The sequence below is a fragment of the Crinia signifera genome, chromosome 9 (genome assembly GCF_055691185.1).
Source record: "Crinia signifera chromosome 9, ASM5569118v1, whole genome shotgun sequence".
In the NCBI taxonomy this organism is placed as follows: Eukaryota; Metazoa; Chordata; class Amphibia; order Anura; family Myobatrachidae; genus Crinia; species Crinia signifera.
Genome location: NC_139225.1, coordinates 6721735 through 6739321, shown reverse-complemented (window position 1 = coordinate 6739321; position 17587 = coordinate 6721735). Strand labels below are relative to the sequence as shown.

The following is a 17587-nucleotide window of genomic DNA, read 5'->3' as shown; positions in this document are numbered from 1 at the left end:
TACAATGCGTCAGCACTACATACCTATATATAATACAATGTCAGCACTACATACCTATATATAATACAATGTGTCAGCACTACATACCTATATATAATACAATGTCAACACTACCTACCTATATATAATACAATGTGTCAGCACTACATACCTATATATAATACAATGTCAGCACTACCTACCTATATATAATACAATGTCACCACTACATACCTATATATAATACAATGTCAGCACTACATACCTATATATAATACAATGTGTCAGCACTACATACCTATATATAATACAATGTCAGCACTACCTACCTATATATAATACAATGCGTCAGCACTACATACCTATATATAATACAATGTCAGCACTACATACCTATATATAATACAATGTGTCAGCACTACATACCTATATATAATACAATGTCAACACTACCTACCTATATATAATACAATGTGTCAGCACTACATACCTATATATATAATACAATGTCAGCACTACCTACCTATATATAATACAATGTGTCAGCACTACATACCTATACATAATACAATGTGTCAGCACTACATACCTATATATAATACAATGTGTCAGCACTACCTACCTAGATATAATACAATGTGTCAGCACTACATACCTATATATAATACAATGTCAGCACTGCATACCTATATATAATACAATGTCAGCACTACCTACCTATATATAATACAATGCGTCAGCACTACCTACCTATATATAATACAATGTCAGCACTACCTACCTATATATAATACAATGTCAGCACTACATACCTATATATAACACAATGTGTCAGCACTACCTACCTATATATAATACAATGCGTCAGCACTACCTACCTATATATAATACAATGTCAGCACTACATACCTATATATAATACAATGCGTCAGCACTACCTACCTATATATAATACAATGTGTCAGCACTACCTACCTATATATAATACAATGTCAGCACTACCTAAATATATATAATACAATGTCAGCACTACCTACCTATATATAATACAATGCGTCAGCACTACATACCTATATATAATACAATGTCAGCACTACATACCTATATATAATACAATGCATCAGCACTTCCTACCTATATATAATACAATGTGTCAGCACTACCTACCTATATATAATACAATGTCAGCACTACCTACCTATATATAATACAATGTCAGCACTACCTACCTATATATATAATACAATGCGTCAGCACTACATACCTATATATAATACAATGTCAGCACTACATACCTATATATAATACAATGCGTCAGCACTACCTACCTATATATAACACAATTTCAGCACTACATACCTATATATAACACAATTTCAGCACTACATACCTATATATAATACAATGTGTCAGCACTACATACCTATATATAATACAATGTCAGCACTACATACCTATATATAATACAATGTCAGCACTACCTACCTATATAATACAATGTGTCAGCACTACATACCTATATATAATACAATGTCAGCACTACATACCTATATATAATACAATGTGTCAGCACTACATACCTATATATAATACAATGTCAGCACTACATACCTATATATAATACAATGTGTCAGCACTACATACCTATATATAATACAATGTCAGCACTACATACCTATACAATATGTAGCCTATGCAGTGTAATATAGTGTAAAGGGGTGTACACATGGAGCAAATTTGTGCTATTTTCTAAGCAATCTGACTAGATTGCTTAGAAAGTAAGCACAGATCTCTCAGTGTGTATGCTCCAAGAGATTAAATATCTCTTGCTAACTAAGTCAGTGCATGCAGTCAAAATCTAGTCAGATTGCTTAGCAAATGACTGCAAATCTCTCTGTGTGAACAGAATGAGAGATACTGATCGCAATCTCTCATTCTGAACCACTACCCGGCCTTTTTTTGCTTAAGCAAAATTGCTTACCACAAATCTCTGCGTGTGTATGCCCCTTAAGCAGCACCTACACACAGAGCTATACTTAGTCACTAACATCATGCTTGTTGTGGTTAGTATTATGTATAATATACATAGCTCCTCCTCCTCCTCCCCAGCATCATGATTTTTTTGCATTAAAAAATAGGCATTTAAAAATTGTGACCACGCCCACAATGCTTCGCTTGTCCAATCATAGCGGTGCCGTCACGTGCTTTTTTGTTTCCCCGGAAACGCTTTTTTTTTTTTCTTACCGCGTCCTCTTATTGGCTGTCACTTTCGAATTTCTCAAACGAAAATGTCAGCCGTGAGATCCGCGACATGATTGGCAGAGGGGGGACCAATGAGAGCGTGCGGTGGGCGTCGCTTGCGGGTTTCAAACCTGTGTGTTGTGCGCTGCGCCGGGAGGGAGCTGGTCGGTCGGGAGCGAGCGAGTGATCATCATCGCGTCTGGTTCGGGGGAAGGGAAGTGTCCGGCCGCGGCTGAGCCAGTGTCTGTGTGCGGGAGGTCAGTGATCGCTGAGCCGGGTCCGAGGGAGGAAAGAGACCAGGATCCAGCGGTGTCCCGATCTGCAGCACGTTCCCTGGGAGGTAGGTGCGGCGCTCCCTCCGTGTTCTGCTGCTCAGCCCCCCCGGTGTCTCCATGCTCCCTACAGATCGGTATCTGTGATATATATATATATATATATATATATATATATATATATATATATATATATATATATATATATATATATATATATATATATTGGCCATAGCAGTGTGATCAGTGTGTGTTCTAGCTGTGCAATGTGTGGCTTGCTTATGCATGTCTGTACTCAGGAGTGTGTACCCCCATGGTGTAAGTGCATTGTACAACATGTATACAGGAGTCAGTTCCTTGCAGGGGTAGGTACTGGTAGGTATTTGTATGTGTACAGGGGAGACCATGCCTCAGAGATAATATAATTATACATTGTGTGCTGGTAAACTAGCACCACCCACAGAAAATCTTTCTTTAAATGCATGAGAGGGCATTGATTTTACATTGGATTATTGTGGTAAGGGTAGCTAACACTGTGGTCTTGGTGCAGTGGTTACTAAACTGGTTTGAATCCCTGTGCCCTAGAGCAGTGTTGGCTAACCTTGACGCTCCAGCTGTTGTTGAACTACACATCCCAGCATGCCCTTCATCAGTTTTAGCATGGTCAAATAGTAACACTGTAGCAGTGCATGCTGGGATGTGTAGTTCAACAACAGCTGGAGCGTCAAGGTTAGCTATCACTGCTCTAGGGCACCGGGATTCAAACCAGTTTGGGAACCACTGCTACAAGATCAGGGTTAGCCACCCTAAACAATAATCCAATGAAAAATCAATGCCCTCTTATCCATTTAAAGAAAGATTTCCTGTGGGTGGTGCTATTTTATCAGCATACAATGTATAATTATATTATCTCTGATGCTATCTTTTCACAGCACCCCAAGGCCAAAAGTTTCAAAGGGGCCCATTTATCATTAAATCGCATATGCAATGCAGTCTGGGCATTATGTGCTGCACAGGATTGCGTTGCAATATGTGATCCTTTCAACCTGCAGACGCAGTGACCGTTTCGGAGCCTGTCCCTGCGCTCTGTTTCACTGGGTGGTGGGGGGTCTGCATGCTGACACCCGGTTGACCTTGCTGGCAATGTGGTCTGTAGCCCATCTCAGAATGGCGGTAGTCCCTGGACCCACTGTTGATGCATCGGGCTGCTTTGTATCCTCCCATAGTAACCGATGGGAGCGGGACAAAAGGGATCTCAGCAGGTATCGGAGATTCCTGATGTGGTCCCTTGTACATACATTCTGGTGATCCTTAATATTTGCGGCTAACCCCCAAACGGGTGATTTGGGGGAAATTGGCCCCAAATATCATGCTACATGGGCCCCTTATTGAGAACTTCAGGAATAATATTAAATGTAATAAATTTGTGGGTCCTTCCTCATCTAAGCGGCCCTGCTTACGCTACGGAACGTGCATACTGTACGGCAGCACCACCACCCTGGGTCCACGCCACCATCAATTACGGTTAGTAAAGTTGTTGCTAGCGGACAGCGGTGGCCCAAAGAAGATGAAGTCCCAATTTATGTTTACAAGTCATCCTTAGGATCAGATATGTGGTGAGGGACATGATTGTCTTCTGTTTCTCCACATATTTTAGAATTGGAAGCCACAAATAGAGGCTTTGCCTATTAAATGGATCATAAATAATTTGAATAGGTCCTTGAACACCAACCCAATGCACCTCTGCTACTGTTCCCAGGCACCCCTGTCTGCCAGTGCACACAGGCTGGGAACCACTGTATGAAATCGGTAGGATAAAGTGGGTGCAGGCGCCCCAGAGTATCCTTGTGCACAATTAGCTGTCATGTTTCAGGAGTTATGTCACATTGGGCACAAATCTTGCAATGGGTGTTGGCAGAGGGCAGTTCTTGGCGTATAGCCCATCAGAATTTAGCCTGACCCATCAAAGCTTTGGGTATAAAATCTGGCGTAAAGTGGGCACGTGATGTTTTTGTCATTTTAAATATGAAGCTGGAGTTTTGCTTCGGTCAAATAGTGTTTAGGTTACAAGGTCTTACTTTGGGATCAACAGATGTTGTAGAACTGGTCTCTATTTCCTGGTACCAAGGTAATGGGTATAAAATCAGGTGGCAGACAAAGGTGCACACTGTAAAGGGGTGTACACACGGGGGGATTTCAGGGCATTTTCTAAGTGATTTGATTAGATTGCTTAGAAAATACCCCAACATCTCTGGGTGTGTAGGGGCAATAGCTATGCAAGTCGCTATTGCCCAGCGAGTAATATCCAGCATGCTAGATAAATCTAGTTAATCACCTGACAGGGCCAGTGGTCTCACCTGAGAACACTGGCCCTGACAGATAGCTCATCGCCATGTGCTCAGCGATCTCCCAGTGTGTAGGCCCCTCTAGCAATTTCTGTTTTTTAACCTTGGTAAAACTATTATGTGGACAAATGATCAAAGTTACGGGTGCCATTATTTTTAGATAAAATATGATAATTTTTTTTTTTTTTTTCATATGGAAGTCTGACTCTTGCGGGAAACTGGTTCTGCCAATGAATGCACAATGGGGGGGGGGGGGGTATCCGATTATCCTCGAAGCTGCCTTCAAACAGTCCCCAATCACGTGTTGTGGGTCCCAGCCGTTGCTTATTGGGGATTACACTTCACATGCCTCGGGTAGTTATCGTGGAAAGGATGCCAGCAACTGCGCTAACAAGGATAGCCCCCTGACTGCCAGGGCAGAAACCAGAAGTGTGATCTTCTACTGCTGCTTTTAGCTGCCAGTGTGTACACTTTGGCCCTTATTTTGGTTAACTCGCAGAGGCAAATTCCTTATCAAATGGACAAAATCATGTGCACTGCAGGTGGGGCAGATGTAACTTGTGCAGAGAGAATTCGATTTGGGTGAGTTATTTTGTTTCTGTGCAGGGAAAATTCTGGCTGCATTATTTTTACACCGCAATATAGATATAAGTTTGAAGTATAAACCCCACCTAAATCTAATTCTCTCTGCACATGTTACATCTTCCCCACCTGCAGTGCACATGGTTTTGTCCATTTGAGAAGGAATTTGACTCTGCGAGTGAACCAGAATAAGGCCCATTATGTATTAGGCCCATTTTGCCAAAGGAGCAGTAATGGCTCCAGAAGTTTATAGGGAATACACACAGATGGCCAGCATGTCTGGCGTGGGGCTTCGCTTAGGGCAGCGGTGGGGATCCTCCGGCCCGCGGGCTGTAAACGGCCCCCTTAGCCAGTTTTAATGGCCCGTCCGACGGCTTGCCTGGGCTTCAAGGAAGGGATAGTTCTCGCGAGAGATCGGGAGATTTCGTGAGAGGAGTCTTCAGCAGCTGGAGCTCAGCCGCAGCATGGAATGGAATGGGTGAAGCTGCCAGTCGGTGCCTGGGATATGTAAGTGCCTAATAGGCATATTGTCCCCGAAGGTTTTTTTACACATTGTAAATGCCCCTTGCAACGAAAACGGTTCCCCACCCCTGGCTTAGGGGGTTATGACCAGCTCTAGTAGAGACCTCCGCAGCACTGCTGTGTGAGGGTTCTGACACTGATCCCTCCCAGCATGCCACGTGGCAACCATTGTCTCTGTGCATGCACAGAGGGAATTTTGGGTCACAGACCCAGAAGTCTAGGCAGCGGCGGGATCGCAAAAGGCAGCGGTTATCGGGAGAGCTGCCATTTGCGTTACTCAAGGCATAAGTCAGTATGTACCACCGCCGTATATCCTACCTCCTGAGTCGTCCTGCCAATTTGAATATTTGAGCATTTACATCAGTCCCTGCCCCAGTGGAGATTAGGTGTTGCCTAATGTTGAATGTGTCGCAGTCCTGTCATGTTTAGGGCAGGTCCTTAAGGTAGTTAATGTGTTTGTTATTCCCTCTAGGTCATTGAAAATGATGCCCACTCATCGCAACACGCGACCGGTGTTATCCAAACTTCCTCGCCCGGGAAAGCCAATCGCTGTGGAGAATGTTTTGTCTGAAAAGGTATTGCCTACTTTGTGCCAACCATGGTCCTGATCCGATGTGGTCGGATTCCGATAGTGCCAAGTACCCATGGTCGTTACTTTGCTCATGTTCATTGGACGCACAATGGTGGCTACGGTGATAGTTATGGTCCTCTGCCTTTGGGGAAGGGATTGGTGATGGCTGCAGTTTTCCAAAGTGGAGGTGCGTCTCTATTTTGGTAGAGCAGGGGTGGGTACTGGGCTGTAAGCGGCCCTCCAGCTGTTAATGAACTACACATCTCAGCATGACTTGCTTTAATTTTGCTATTTGGCCATGCTGAGAGTGATGCAAGGCATGCTGGGATGTGTAGTTCATCAACAGCTGGAGAGCCACTTATTGCCCACAACTGGTGTTGAGGGTCAGCTTGCATGACCGAATGGGTCACAGTCGGTTGATGGTGTTGCAGGTGATAGAAAAATGGAGTTTAAGAAAAATTCTCCCCTCTGCTCACGCCAATCCCTACTTTTAATAGAGATCTGCTGCTGCAAAACGTAAGAACAAGAGGTGACAATGATGCTGCCTTCTCAAAAAGCATTAATGGTAGAGGGGAAAGGTGGGTAGGTCTCCATTCACAGGGGTGTTATCTGGCCTGTTGGGGTTACCTGTCATCCTTGGGGCAAAATCAATATAAAGATTGATACATTTAAATGAATAAAACAAGGCGTCCTTGTGAACTTTAAAGCTTCTATGTGTAATGGTGTCTGATTTTTCTATTCCCACAGGAGGATTGTGGCCAGACCAAGCGCTCCCCATCTTCACCACAAGGTGGTGCAAAGAAAAGATCTGCGTTTGGTGACATCACTAATGTGAGTATTCATCTCTTTAATCTGCCATAGACTGGAGTGCTGCAGCGTTCTCTGGTAGTAAAGCCGCGTACACACAGGACTCGGTCCCTGCAATTTCGACTGAGCCCCGCGTGCATCAAGATGTAGTTAAGCCGTCAGATAGATGGCCAACTACATCCTGCCCACCCCTGAAGCCGCGGCCAAATAAAGTGTAGCAAAAATATTCTTGGCTTCACTGACTATTAGGCCGGGCGATGGCAACGCTGCTGTAGTCAGTGCCAGTCTCCAGTGTTACGGAGTCTCGCCACAGTCCTATATTGCCTTAACTCATAATTGGCAAATACAGGGAATATTCCTAATCTAGAGCTTTATATTGACCCTAAACAAATAGTGTTTAACTGTCTGGTATTAGTATTATGCCCTGGTCCGTGAACTCATGGTGCCAGGGAACTGATAAGGGTAACGAGGACATTATGGATCATTAACAAGAAACGGAAGTGTCTAAAGAAGTCTCTGCAGTGCTACCGCTGTCACCTGCAATGTAGGAATTCCTCTGCTATTGGGGTTATTTAACTGTTTTTTTATTTAATTTTTTTCAATTTTAGTTTTTTTAAAACTAAATTATTATTTTTTTTTGTGGTTAATATAGAGGATAAGAACATTAACTTATAGAAAATAAAAGACAAAACATAAAGACAAGCGTATCTTGCAGTATACATTCTAGTGTACATAATATAAATTTGAACAGAAAAACCTGTTTCCAATCCTAGACGGTATAAAGTGGCTGGCACACCAGATAAATGGGTGTAATAAAGGCAGTAACCTCAACATATCTGCCTAAGAGTCATCTCCTCCACACAGCAAGGGATTGTGACAAGATTTTTATACCATAGGGGCAGACACCAAATTGGAAGTCTTACATCTGTCCCACTTAGCGTAATAACCTAAAAGTGTGCCGATAAACAAATCTCTCGTGTCCTGAGACCTCGCTGACCAGGGCACGCCATTGACGAATATTGGGGGAGGACATGGCAAACCAGTTTCTTGCAATGCTAACTTTAGCTAGTGTGGTCAGGCTTAGAACGTATTTGAATACCGCGGTTATTTAACTCATTTAACACATTTGTAAGGAATGTTTTCAGTAACACGCATGTTCACTGTAGGCCAACAAAAATCCACTGCTTCAGAAGAAAAAAGATGGACCCAAAGCTGTTCTGAAGAAGACCAAAAACGTTGCAATAAGTGGAGTGTCAAGAAATAATGAAATTAACATAAAGAGGTAAAGTAATACACCCCCCTCTCTCAATCTGATGTTCTACAACTTTTGGACACAACTAGATTTATAGTATGTACACACGGTACTATTTGCCTTCCGATGTTGACGATATAGTCAACATCGAATCGATGCGCGTTAACGTATTGCAAGGCAGAAAGTCTTGTCTACCTTGACTATATAGTGCAGATCTGCACTATATAGTCAGACTTGTATGCAAATCGGATGTGCCTTGCAATCTGGATCCGATCGTGGATCGCATCTTAAGGCACATCTGTCCGTGTGTACACACCATTAGATGTTTCAGCCCTTGATCCTGTGTCAGCGGCTGAGCAGGAGGAGGATCAGTATATCTCCCAGGGGTGTCTGTTTTATTAGAATACCTAAAATCATGATTTATGAATACAATTTTGTATTAATATTTATTAATTGCAGCGAGGATGGAGAAATACCATGGTATCCAATTACATGCAATCAGTGATTGAGGGCCATTGTCTGGCCAGTGGCTATTAACCATAAGCTGCTACTTTACCATGGCTTATATGGGATTTTTTTTTTCTCACTGCCTCAGGCAAGCAACGCCATGGGTGAATTTTTTTTTTTTTTTTTTTTTTTTTTTTTTTTTTTTTTTTTTTTAAAGCGGCGATCCTTTACACTGCAAAATCACACTGGTTTTGCAGTGTAAATGATTGCTGCTTTCAAAAAAACTGAAGATTTCTTACCAAATCTCTAACTTTCTGAAACGCTCATCCTATTGAATTTCACCCAAAGTCCTTGAAACCAGACCATTTTTCGAGTGAAAACGGGGTTGCAAATTCAGAGTCTGTGTGTTCTCTGCAGTAAATGTGTTTTATTTTTTTTTTTATTTATTTTTATATAGTTTATTTATTTTTTAATAAATCTTCAGCTGTTTCTTTTTTTTTTTTTTTGTTAGGGTAATTTGATAGCCCCATTAGCCTTCGATTGATAGGCTGGCAAATGTTGTTGCATCGTACCAATACCTGGTACGGTAGCACAAGTAGATACTCTGCAAGTTGTTATGTTATACAAAGTGTTTATTTCTAATGATTCCTTCTAGAAATCACAGGAAACTTGGGACCACAGAGTCGGTGTTTGCAGCGGTCAAAGAAGAAAAGTCAAACCATGAAGAAGTTGAAGCTCAACCAAAGGTGGCAACAATTGTGGAGCAGGTACTATTCCCATATCTCTGCTAATGTGAGGATGGTCCAGGTCAATCTGCTGTTCTATAGAAGAAGTCCTGTAACGCTGCTGTTCTATAGAAGAAGTCCTCTAACGCTGCTGTTCTATAGAAGAAGTCCTCTAACGCTGCTGTTATCTATTTCCAGGTCTTGCCCCCTGATGTTGAGGATATTGATAAGGACTCTCTGGGAGATCCGTTTGCGAGCTCGGAGTATGCCTTGGATATCTTCACCTACATGCATGAGAGAGAGGTGCGTTCTAGCAGGACTCCACATTACACGTGTAACCGCTCTGAGCGTTATAATGCAGGAACACATGACACACGGATTAGCTGCTGATCACATTGTATGTTATAATGTAATTTTTTTTTTTTTTTTTTTATAGGACAAATTTCTGCTTCCCAATTACATGGAGATGCAAACTGATATTAGCAAGGAGATGAGAGCGATCTTAGTGGATTGGATGGTGGAGGTGCAGGTAAGTCCCTGTCATAGTCCGTTATCCTGTAGTTACACCGTACCTCTCCTGCCCTCTAATCAAAGGGGAACCCTTCACCAATAACAGGCATGCTCTCTGCCCATGGGCGGGATGTATTAAAATACATCGCCGCCGTGATGCTGCCGCATATGTACTAACATATGTGGCTGGCGGTGCGGTGACGGAGGCCCCCCACGATACCTGTACTCTGGTGTGCGGGGGGTCTCCGTCATCTCCCTGCCGCCATGCTCACGCCGGGGACAGCTAAGCAGGCTGTCCCCGGCACCACCTCCTCCCCCTGCAGTCGGAAGGATGTCCGGCTGCGTCACTAGGGGGAGGAGGGGTTTACCTTCCAGGGTCCAGGAGGACCCTTCAGGAAGGTAAACCAGAGGGGGGGTCGGCGAGGCGGCGGGTTTGCGTCGGCGCGCGGCGAAAAGAAGCCCATAGGCTTCTATATGGTATCGCCAACCAAAGGTGGCGATACCCTTCAGTGCGGTATCATTTTTGATACATTGGAAAATGCGGTAAAACCGGGGTTTTACCGCATTTTCCATTTGATACATCTCGCCCCATGTGTGGTAAGTGAGAGGAGAGCGCTTTAGTGTTCACTCTAGGTTTGTCGGCAGGCAGGGCGCCGGGGGGCGACCCGGGCCCGCCGCCGTCATCAAAGGGGGCGGGCCCGGCCCCTCCCAAGTCAATTATGCTGCTGGGGAGTTGGACTCCAGCGATAGAGCGACTGGAGTGTGGTCGGCGGTCACATGGTCTACACAATTTTTTGGGGGTGTTTTATTATCACCATCTAGTGGGCTCAGGAGCCTATCGCTTTCATTCCCTGCACTGAGGTGATGATCAGTGTTCGCCTTTTATAGTAGTAGATTATATATTTTACTGCTGTTTCTCCATCACCCCAATACTGTTTATGTTTGGCCTTACCTTGCACCTCGTCCCGTCTCTGCAGGAGAACTTTGAGCTGAATCATGAGACTCTTTACCTGGCGATAAAACTGGTGGACCATTACTTGGCCGTCTCCGTTATTGCCAAGGAGAAGCTGCAGCTCATCGGATCTACTGCTGTTCTCATCGCTTCAAAATTTGAGGTAAGGTCCTGCGGACGTGTTGTGTTACTTGACGATTTTAATATGAGGGAATATATTACCTAAAGGTCTGGGTTGATTGATTTAAAACCAATGTTGCATTACAGGGGTTCAATAGCACATTCATTAATGCCCCCCCCGTGCTGCTCTGCCACCAGTGCTGGCTTAGCCTCACACCGGCCTGTGCCTGTAATACCCGCAGCCTGTGTGATCCGCCATGTTTCAGTGAATAAGTTGGTTTGTGATGGTTACTGGAAGCATTTCCTTGTTCCCGGGATGACGGTGCTGGTCCAGGATAGTTCCATCACTGGGCAATACCTTAGATGGGATAATCTGGAACTAGGGATTACGCTGGCTCGAGTGCCCGTCTCTGTGTAAATGTTCCTGCCACCTTCTCAGCGCCTTTTCTTATTACTTCTACAGGAGCGCTGCCCTCCTTGCCTGGATGACTTTCTATATATCTGTGATGATGCGTACAAGAGGGAGGAGCTGGTGACCATGGAGATGGAGATCCTGCGGAAGCTGAACTTTGACATCAACATCCCTGTCCCATATCGTTTCCTTCGTCGCTTTGCAAAGGTACTGCGCGAATTTACAGACAATGCCGTTGGTCTTATTTTTTTACATGTCCAAACTGCGGCCCTCCAGCTGTTGTGACCATACACATCCCAACATGCCTTGCCATACTTAGCCTTCCCTAAACTGTGGCAAAGCATGATGGGACGTTTCACAACAGCTGGAGACATGCCTGTCCTAGACCGAGAACTGTATCCACCAGCCCTAGATAAGATGGTAGTCTGGGAGAGTTTATAGTTTTTAACCTGCAATAATATCCTACAGTCCTAACCTACAGATGAAGCTTGTTCGAAGCCGCCGTAAACAAATCTAGGAGAAAGGTGTAGATGGAACCACTTTTTTGTTAAATCTATAAGACCTAGAGGAACGTAGAGGCTGTAGGAGGAACGTAGAGGCTGTAGGAGGAACGTAGAATAACGCTGAGATTTAGAGGTTGTTGTATCGCGTAGTAGAGAAGGTTCCCGTAGAAAGCAATGAGCTTCAAGAAATCTCTTCTCAGTAACCCTTTATAAAATGATACACCCATCCCTATATAAGCATCTGTACCATTTCTATACCTCAAATACTTTGTAAACTTTAACCTGTTGCGCCATTTAGCAAAGAATGAAAATACAAAATCTGTCACTGCCCGTGAAGGGTTAGATAGTGAGAGAGAGGTGTAACTGCTTGTGGTCTACTTGCTGAGATGTGTGGACTTTAACAATGAAGAAATGTAGCAAAGGCGCCTTACATTCTAACAATACCGCGGCTGTATAAACCATTGTGCTATATGATACAGATCCTCTAACAATGACGTCACCATCTTCCGTTACAGTGCGCACACGCCAACATGGAGACCCTGACGCTAGCTCGCTATGTGTGTGAGCTTACGCTGCAAGAGTACGACTTCATGCAAGAAGGCGCTTCCAAACTGGCTGCCAGCTGCTTATTGCTCGCGCTGAAAATGAAGGACTTTGGTGGATGGGTGAGTAGTGTGTGGGGGGTTTGTGGCCGCTGTACAGACGTACCCCCTTCTCTGGGGGCCTAATTCGCCACGTCAGCAATGCCTGATTTTGTATATGATGCACAATGGAAAGTGCCGGTGCATTCTGTATACAGAAGACTCAGACGTGTTGTATATTAGATTATTCCGTGCAGTCTCCTGAAGATGTTCTGCAGCGCCGCGTCGCTAATGAGATGCGCATGTGGGCAAAACGTTTCTTTGTTAAAGTAGTCACACGGGAACTGGCAAGAATCCAGAAATAGTGTGAGGGCCCATATGTATGAACCATGTCGTACAGGAGCATACCAGGGTGGTAATGCTGATCACTGCTATTGGGTATGGAAATGCTCCTCCACCTTTTTTTTGGGGGGGGGGGGGGGGGAGTCTGATGCAAAGCAGGAGAACTTGCTTTAGCCTATAACAATCACATTTTTTATTTTGCTTTTATTTGTAAAACCTTTCACTTAACACAATGGGGGAAATTTACTAAGATGTGTATTCTACTTCACATGTGATGTTGCTATTGGCAACCAATCAGAATCTACCTCTAAGATAGTAGACAGGATCTGATTGGTTGCCCCTAGCAACATCACATGTGAACCAGAATACACATCTTAGTAAATTTCCCCAAAAAAGCCCATACAGATATCAGGTGCGTTTACAGCAAACATTCCTTATGGAGAACTGGGATACGGTCGTATTGTCGACCTGACTTAGGTCGACAGTCCTTAGGTCGACACCGTTGGGGCAACTAGGTTGACAGGATTCTAGGTCGACATGGTTTTAGATCAACAAATGTGTTAGGTCAACATGGGTTAGGTCGTGAGCTCGACATGGGTTTTTTCACTTTTTTTTTTTTTTTTTTTTGTGCCGACATGTGCCGACAGGCGGTATTTCATGCCCTACCATCCACTAGGACATGGTGGGAGAATAAAATGGTGTGCCGAGCGCAGCAAGGCACCGTGCCCGAAGCGAGCAATGCAAGGGGCTGCGGTTGACTTCCAACTGTGTCCATGTCGACATTCGGGTTAAAAAAAAAAAAAAAAAACAGTGAAAAAACCCATGTCTACCTTGTCCCCTGTCGACCTAAGTCTGTTCGCCAGTGCGATCCACACCCGGAGAACTAGACCACACAGGACAATGCACTGACTAATGCTTTCTTCTACCTCTCAAAAGCGAATGTAAACGGAGGATTTAGTGTTGTGTGAGATAGACGTGACATTAGCATAGTGGAGATGCCATTTACCTCTGTCCGGTGTTTTCAGTTATTCGGAACATACATAAAAAAAAAAAATCAGACTCGTGTTTTACCTGTCTACTGCTACGCTAAAGGCTGGTTGGTGTATCCAGTAATAACCAGAGTGGGTCCATCCAATCCCTTGGTTCTTGCAAGTAACCAGCTCTGCCTGAGAATGGTCCGTTATCTGCTAAGAAAAATACTGCTTTGTTGGCTCTGTCTGATTGTATTTAGCATTAGTCTCGGTGTGCCTGAATTATATATATTTTTAATTATTTTCATTCTTTATAACTAGCAGTGCCTAACTGTCATTGCAGAGTGATCATTCTATTTTTGAATAATACTTTATTTTACAATGTACACACACGCACAAGGTGATTCAGGGGGGGTGGAGGTGTTACTTGTTGGATCTCGCAAAATCCAGTCAATTTTAGTAGTTATACATACATACATACATACATACATACGCTTTTTTTTTTTTTTCATTTTGTAATATTTCATTGGTAAAGCGAACGTGTCTTCTATTCCTGTGCTGGCATTTTGTCTCATTCCTAACTGTTCACTGTAACAACACAAACTTCGTATGTGTAACACTGACTCCCTTGTGTACTGTAGACTGCTACACTGCGACACTACAGCGGGTACCAGACGAGCGACTTGTTGCCGCTTGTGAAAAGATTGAATTTCCTGCTCTCGTGTCAACCGAATGAGAAGCTGAAGGCTGTAAGGAGTAAATACTCGCACAGGTAACGCCCCCCCCCCCCCTTTGCATCTACAGCATTTTCACTTCAGAATGGGAAAACTGGGATTTATAATTTAGTAAACTGGTGACGTTTAAACGTATTGCTGCAAGTGTTCCGCATCTGTCTGCTCTGAACCTCTAATATCAGAGCCTTCAGTATTACCGCTGGCTGGGTCATTGTGGAAGCACCAGCTCAGTTAAGCGCCTGTTCATTATATTCTGCAGCACAAGCCGGTAACGTACCAAAACAATGGGAAAAAGCAGATGCCAGCTCCTGTACTATGTACACTTGGGCCGACCATTGTCTTAGGACGGAATACCACATTCTATCTGACCTTCTATTGGAAGCCATGCTAGTACGCCAGCTTAACCTGTTTCAGATGGTTTCTCATCCACACTCCATTCTGAGACTAGACTTAATCCCTACCAGGGCAGGTTTGTCCTGCCCCAACAAAACCCACCACATAACGTAGGCGCCCCCCCCACCTCCGCTCCGGCGTTTGTATGCAGGAGCTCCTGGGCTGCTGCCCCAGCCGCCAGTCACAGCACTCGGCCAGTCACAGGTTTGGGGATGTACGTGGCGACTCGGGCGCCTGAGCGATCCCGAGCCTTCGTCACTGCTGTGAATGGCGGCAGGGGAGCTCCAGTACGATCGCCGGGGATGACTGGGGGTTGTGTGTACCTACTGCATAGAGGTATGCCATACAAACTAGAAGATTATCTTTCCAATCTGGCTGGTTGGAATGAAAATCTTGACATTTTGACCATGGAAGATAGCCGAAAATGGTCATTCAGATAACTTGGGTAAATCTATTTATGCAGATGACTGCTTTTGTCCATTTTCCTACTTTTGGGAGCAAAGGGTTGATTTTAATATTTGTTCACAGCCAGATTGGAAAGATAATCTTCTAGTGTGTATGGGCCTTAAGAAGGATCCCAAACGGAAGGGACAAAATCTTTCCGAAATGCAAATGAGTGCTATACCTGATGAAGTCAGTCCTAGGGCACATTTGTCTTCTGTGTCCCCAGCCTTCACCGTAGGGTCTGGCTGTGCTTATAACACTCCGGAATCTCTCTCTATGGGGTCTTGCCATAAATGATGGAATTATTCAGTGTAGCAAAGCATTGTGGGATTGTAGCGTAAATACATGGCAGGGGAATTGCAAGATGCCAAAAAGATTCATGGAATCTACCAAGCAGATTATTCGTTACTCGCTACCATTGTTTTATTAATGGATTTTGGTCTCCTTTTTTACAGGGTGTTCTTTGAAGTCGCAAAACTACCACCGCTGGATATGTCGGCGCTGGAGGCGATACAGAGCTAACCTTCGCCTCTGCCGCTTCTGTTCCGTCATTTGTATATACACTGTAAATATGTACCTTTTTTTTATATATTATGGAAACTGGAAGCCCCAGCTGCTTCATTGCATTTCGGTGTACAGCCTCCTGCAGTCAGCAGCAATCCCATGAGATGAAGGGTTTGAATAAAAAAAAAAAAAATGGAGTCGATTGTAATGTGTCCTTTATACACAGAAGATAAACGCTAAGTGTTGCTGGTCTGTTCTGTAAGTTATTATCTGCTTAATATATATATTTTTACTTATTTTATTTTTTGACACAAAATTAAATTGCTCCTTATTAAAATATTTAGAGCTGTCAAGTCCACGATAATTAGATGAAATACTGGGTGTGGATGGAAAAGTCTACATTAAGAAAAAAGGACGACACACATGAAAAAGGTTGACTTGCGGTTTTCATGAAAATCAGTCAAGCTCTTTTTGTTATATCCATGTTTGTTTTTCGAGTCCGTGTGAAATCCAGACATAAGCACAGCATGGACACCACCTGTACAGCGGAGAGGTCACCAGCATCACCATACAGGAGTAAAATTAAGGTGTACCCTACTATGCATGATTCTGTCCCAATGATCTTCTGTGGTTTAAGGGGGCGGGCCCGGCCCGGCCCATCCAAAGTCACTGTGCTGCTGGGGAAGTCCCGGGCATCGCAGTCTCTGGCGGCACTGAGCTTCCCCGTGAGGCTGTTTTGGCAGGGCGCAATTTTTCCCCTTTAAAAATCGAGCAGGGTGCAACGCCCTGCTAAAACAGCCTAGCGGGAACACGAAGAATAAGAATAAAAATGAACTGTCGCAGACTAAAACCTGTTATAAAGCCACTTATGAGTTTCCTTCCATTTGACCACGAGAAGAGGAAACAGTTTTTATGTGAACTCAACATATTCATTGTAATCCCTATATCGGAAGTGTTATGTTTCTCATTCCAATTTTGTTTAAATTTCTTAATTTATGAAAGTTATTAACAGTTTACTCCTGTGAGCGGCAGTTGTACCAACCTGTCCACTCCTGAGCTGATCCTTATCAATTCAAAGCTATTGTCTGCACCTGTTAACTAATCTGTTCTCTATGCTGGGATATGTCCGGTACTGTCGCGGATTTGAGTCGTGATTTTTAGTGTTGAAACCATGTTGTGTTTAAAGAGACGCTGAAATTCTGTTTTGTACCAGAGGGCATTAAAAAAATCCTTTGATAAAAATCTCTTTATTTTGTCTCCATTGTCGTGGTACTGAATATTTGTAGAAACACACCTTAGTTTTAAAGGGTAGATATATAATATAATGATCCGACCCGGCATTTCGAACACGCAGTGCTTGGAGTTGACATCATCTACA

General features: G+C 43.7%; 1 protein-coding gene across 1 annotated transcript; it reads left to right on the top strand.

Moving 5' to 3' along the window:
- Positions 1-2272: 2272 nt before the first annotated feature.
- On the top strand, positions 2273-17464 carry CCNB3 (cyclin B3). The gene is made up of 12 exons (XM_083160981.1): positions 2273-2560; positions 6414-6516; positions 7260-7343; positions 8486-8601; positions 9674-9785; positions 9942-10046; positions 10180-10272; positions 11231-11368; positions 11789-11944; positions 12756-12905; positions 14776-14906; positions 16161-17464. Exons 2-12 carry the CDS (start codon positions 6424-6426, stop codon positions 16225-16227), a joined length of 1245 nt encoding a protein of 414 aa, XP_083017107.1. The 5' UTR covers positions 2273-2560; positions 6414-6423; the 3' UTR covers positions 16228-17464.
- Positions 17465-17587: the final 123 nt, after the last annotated feature.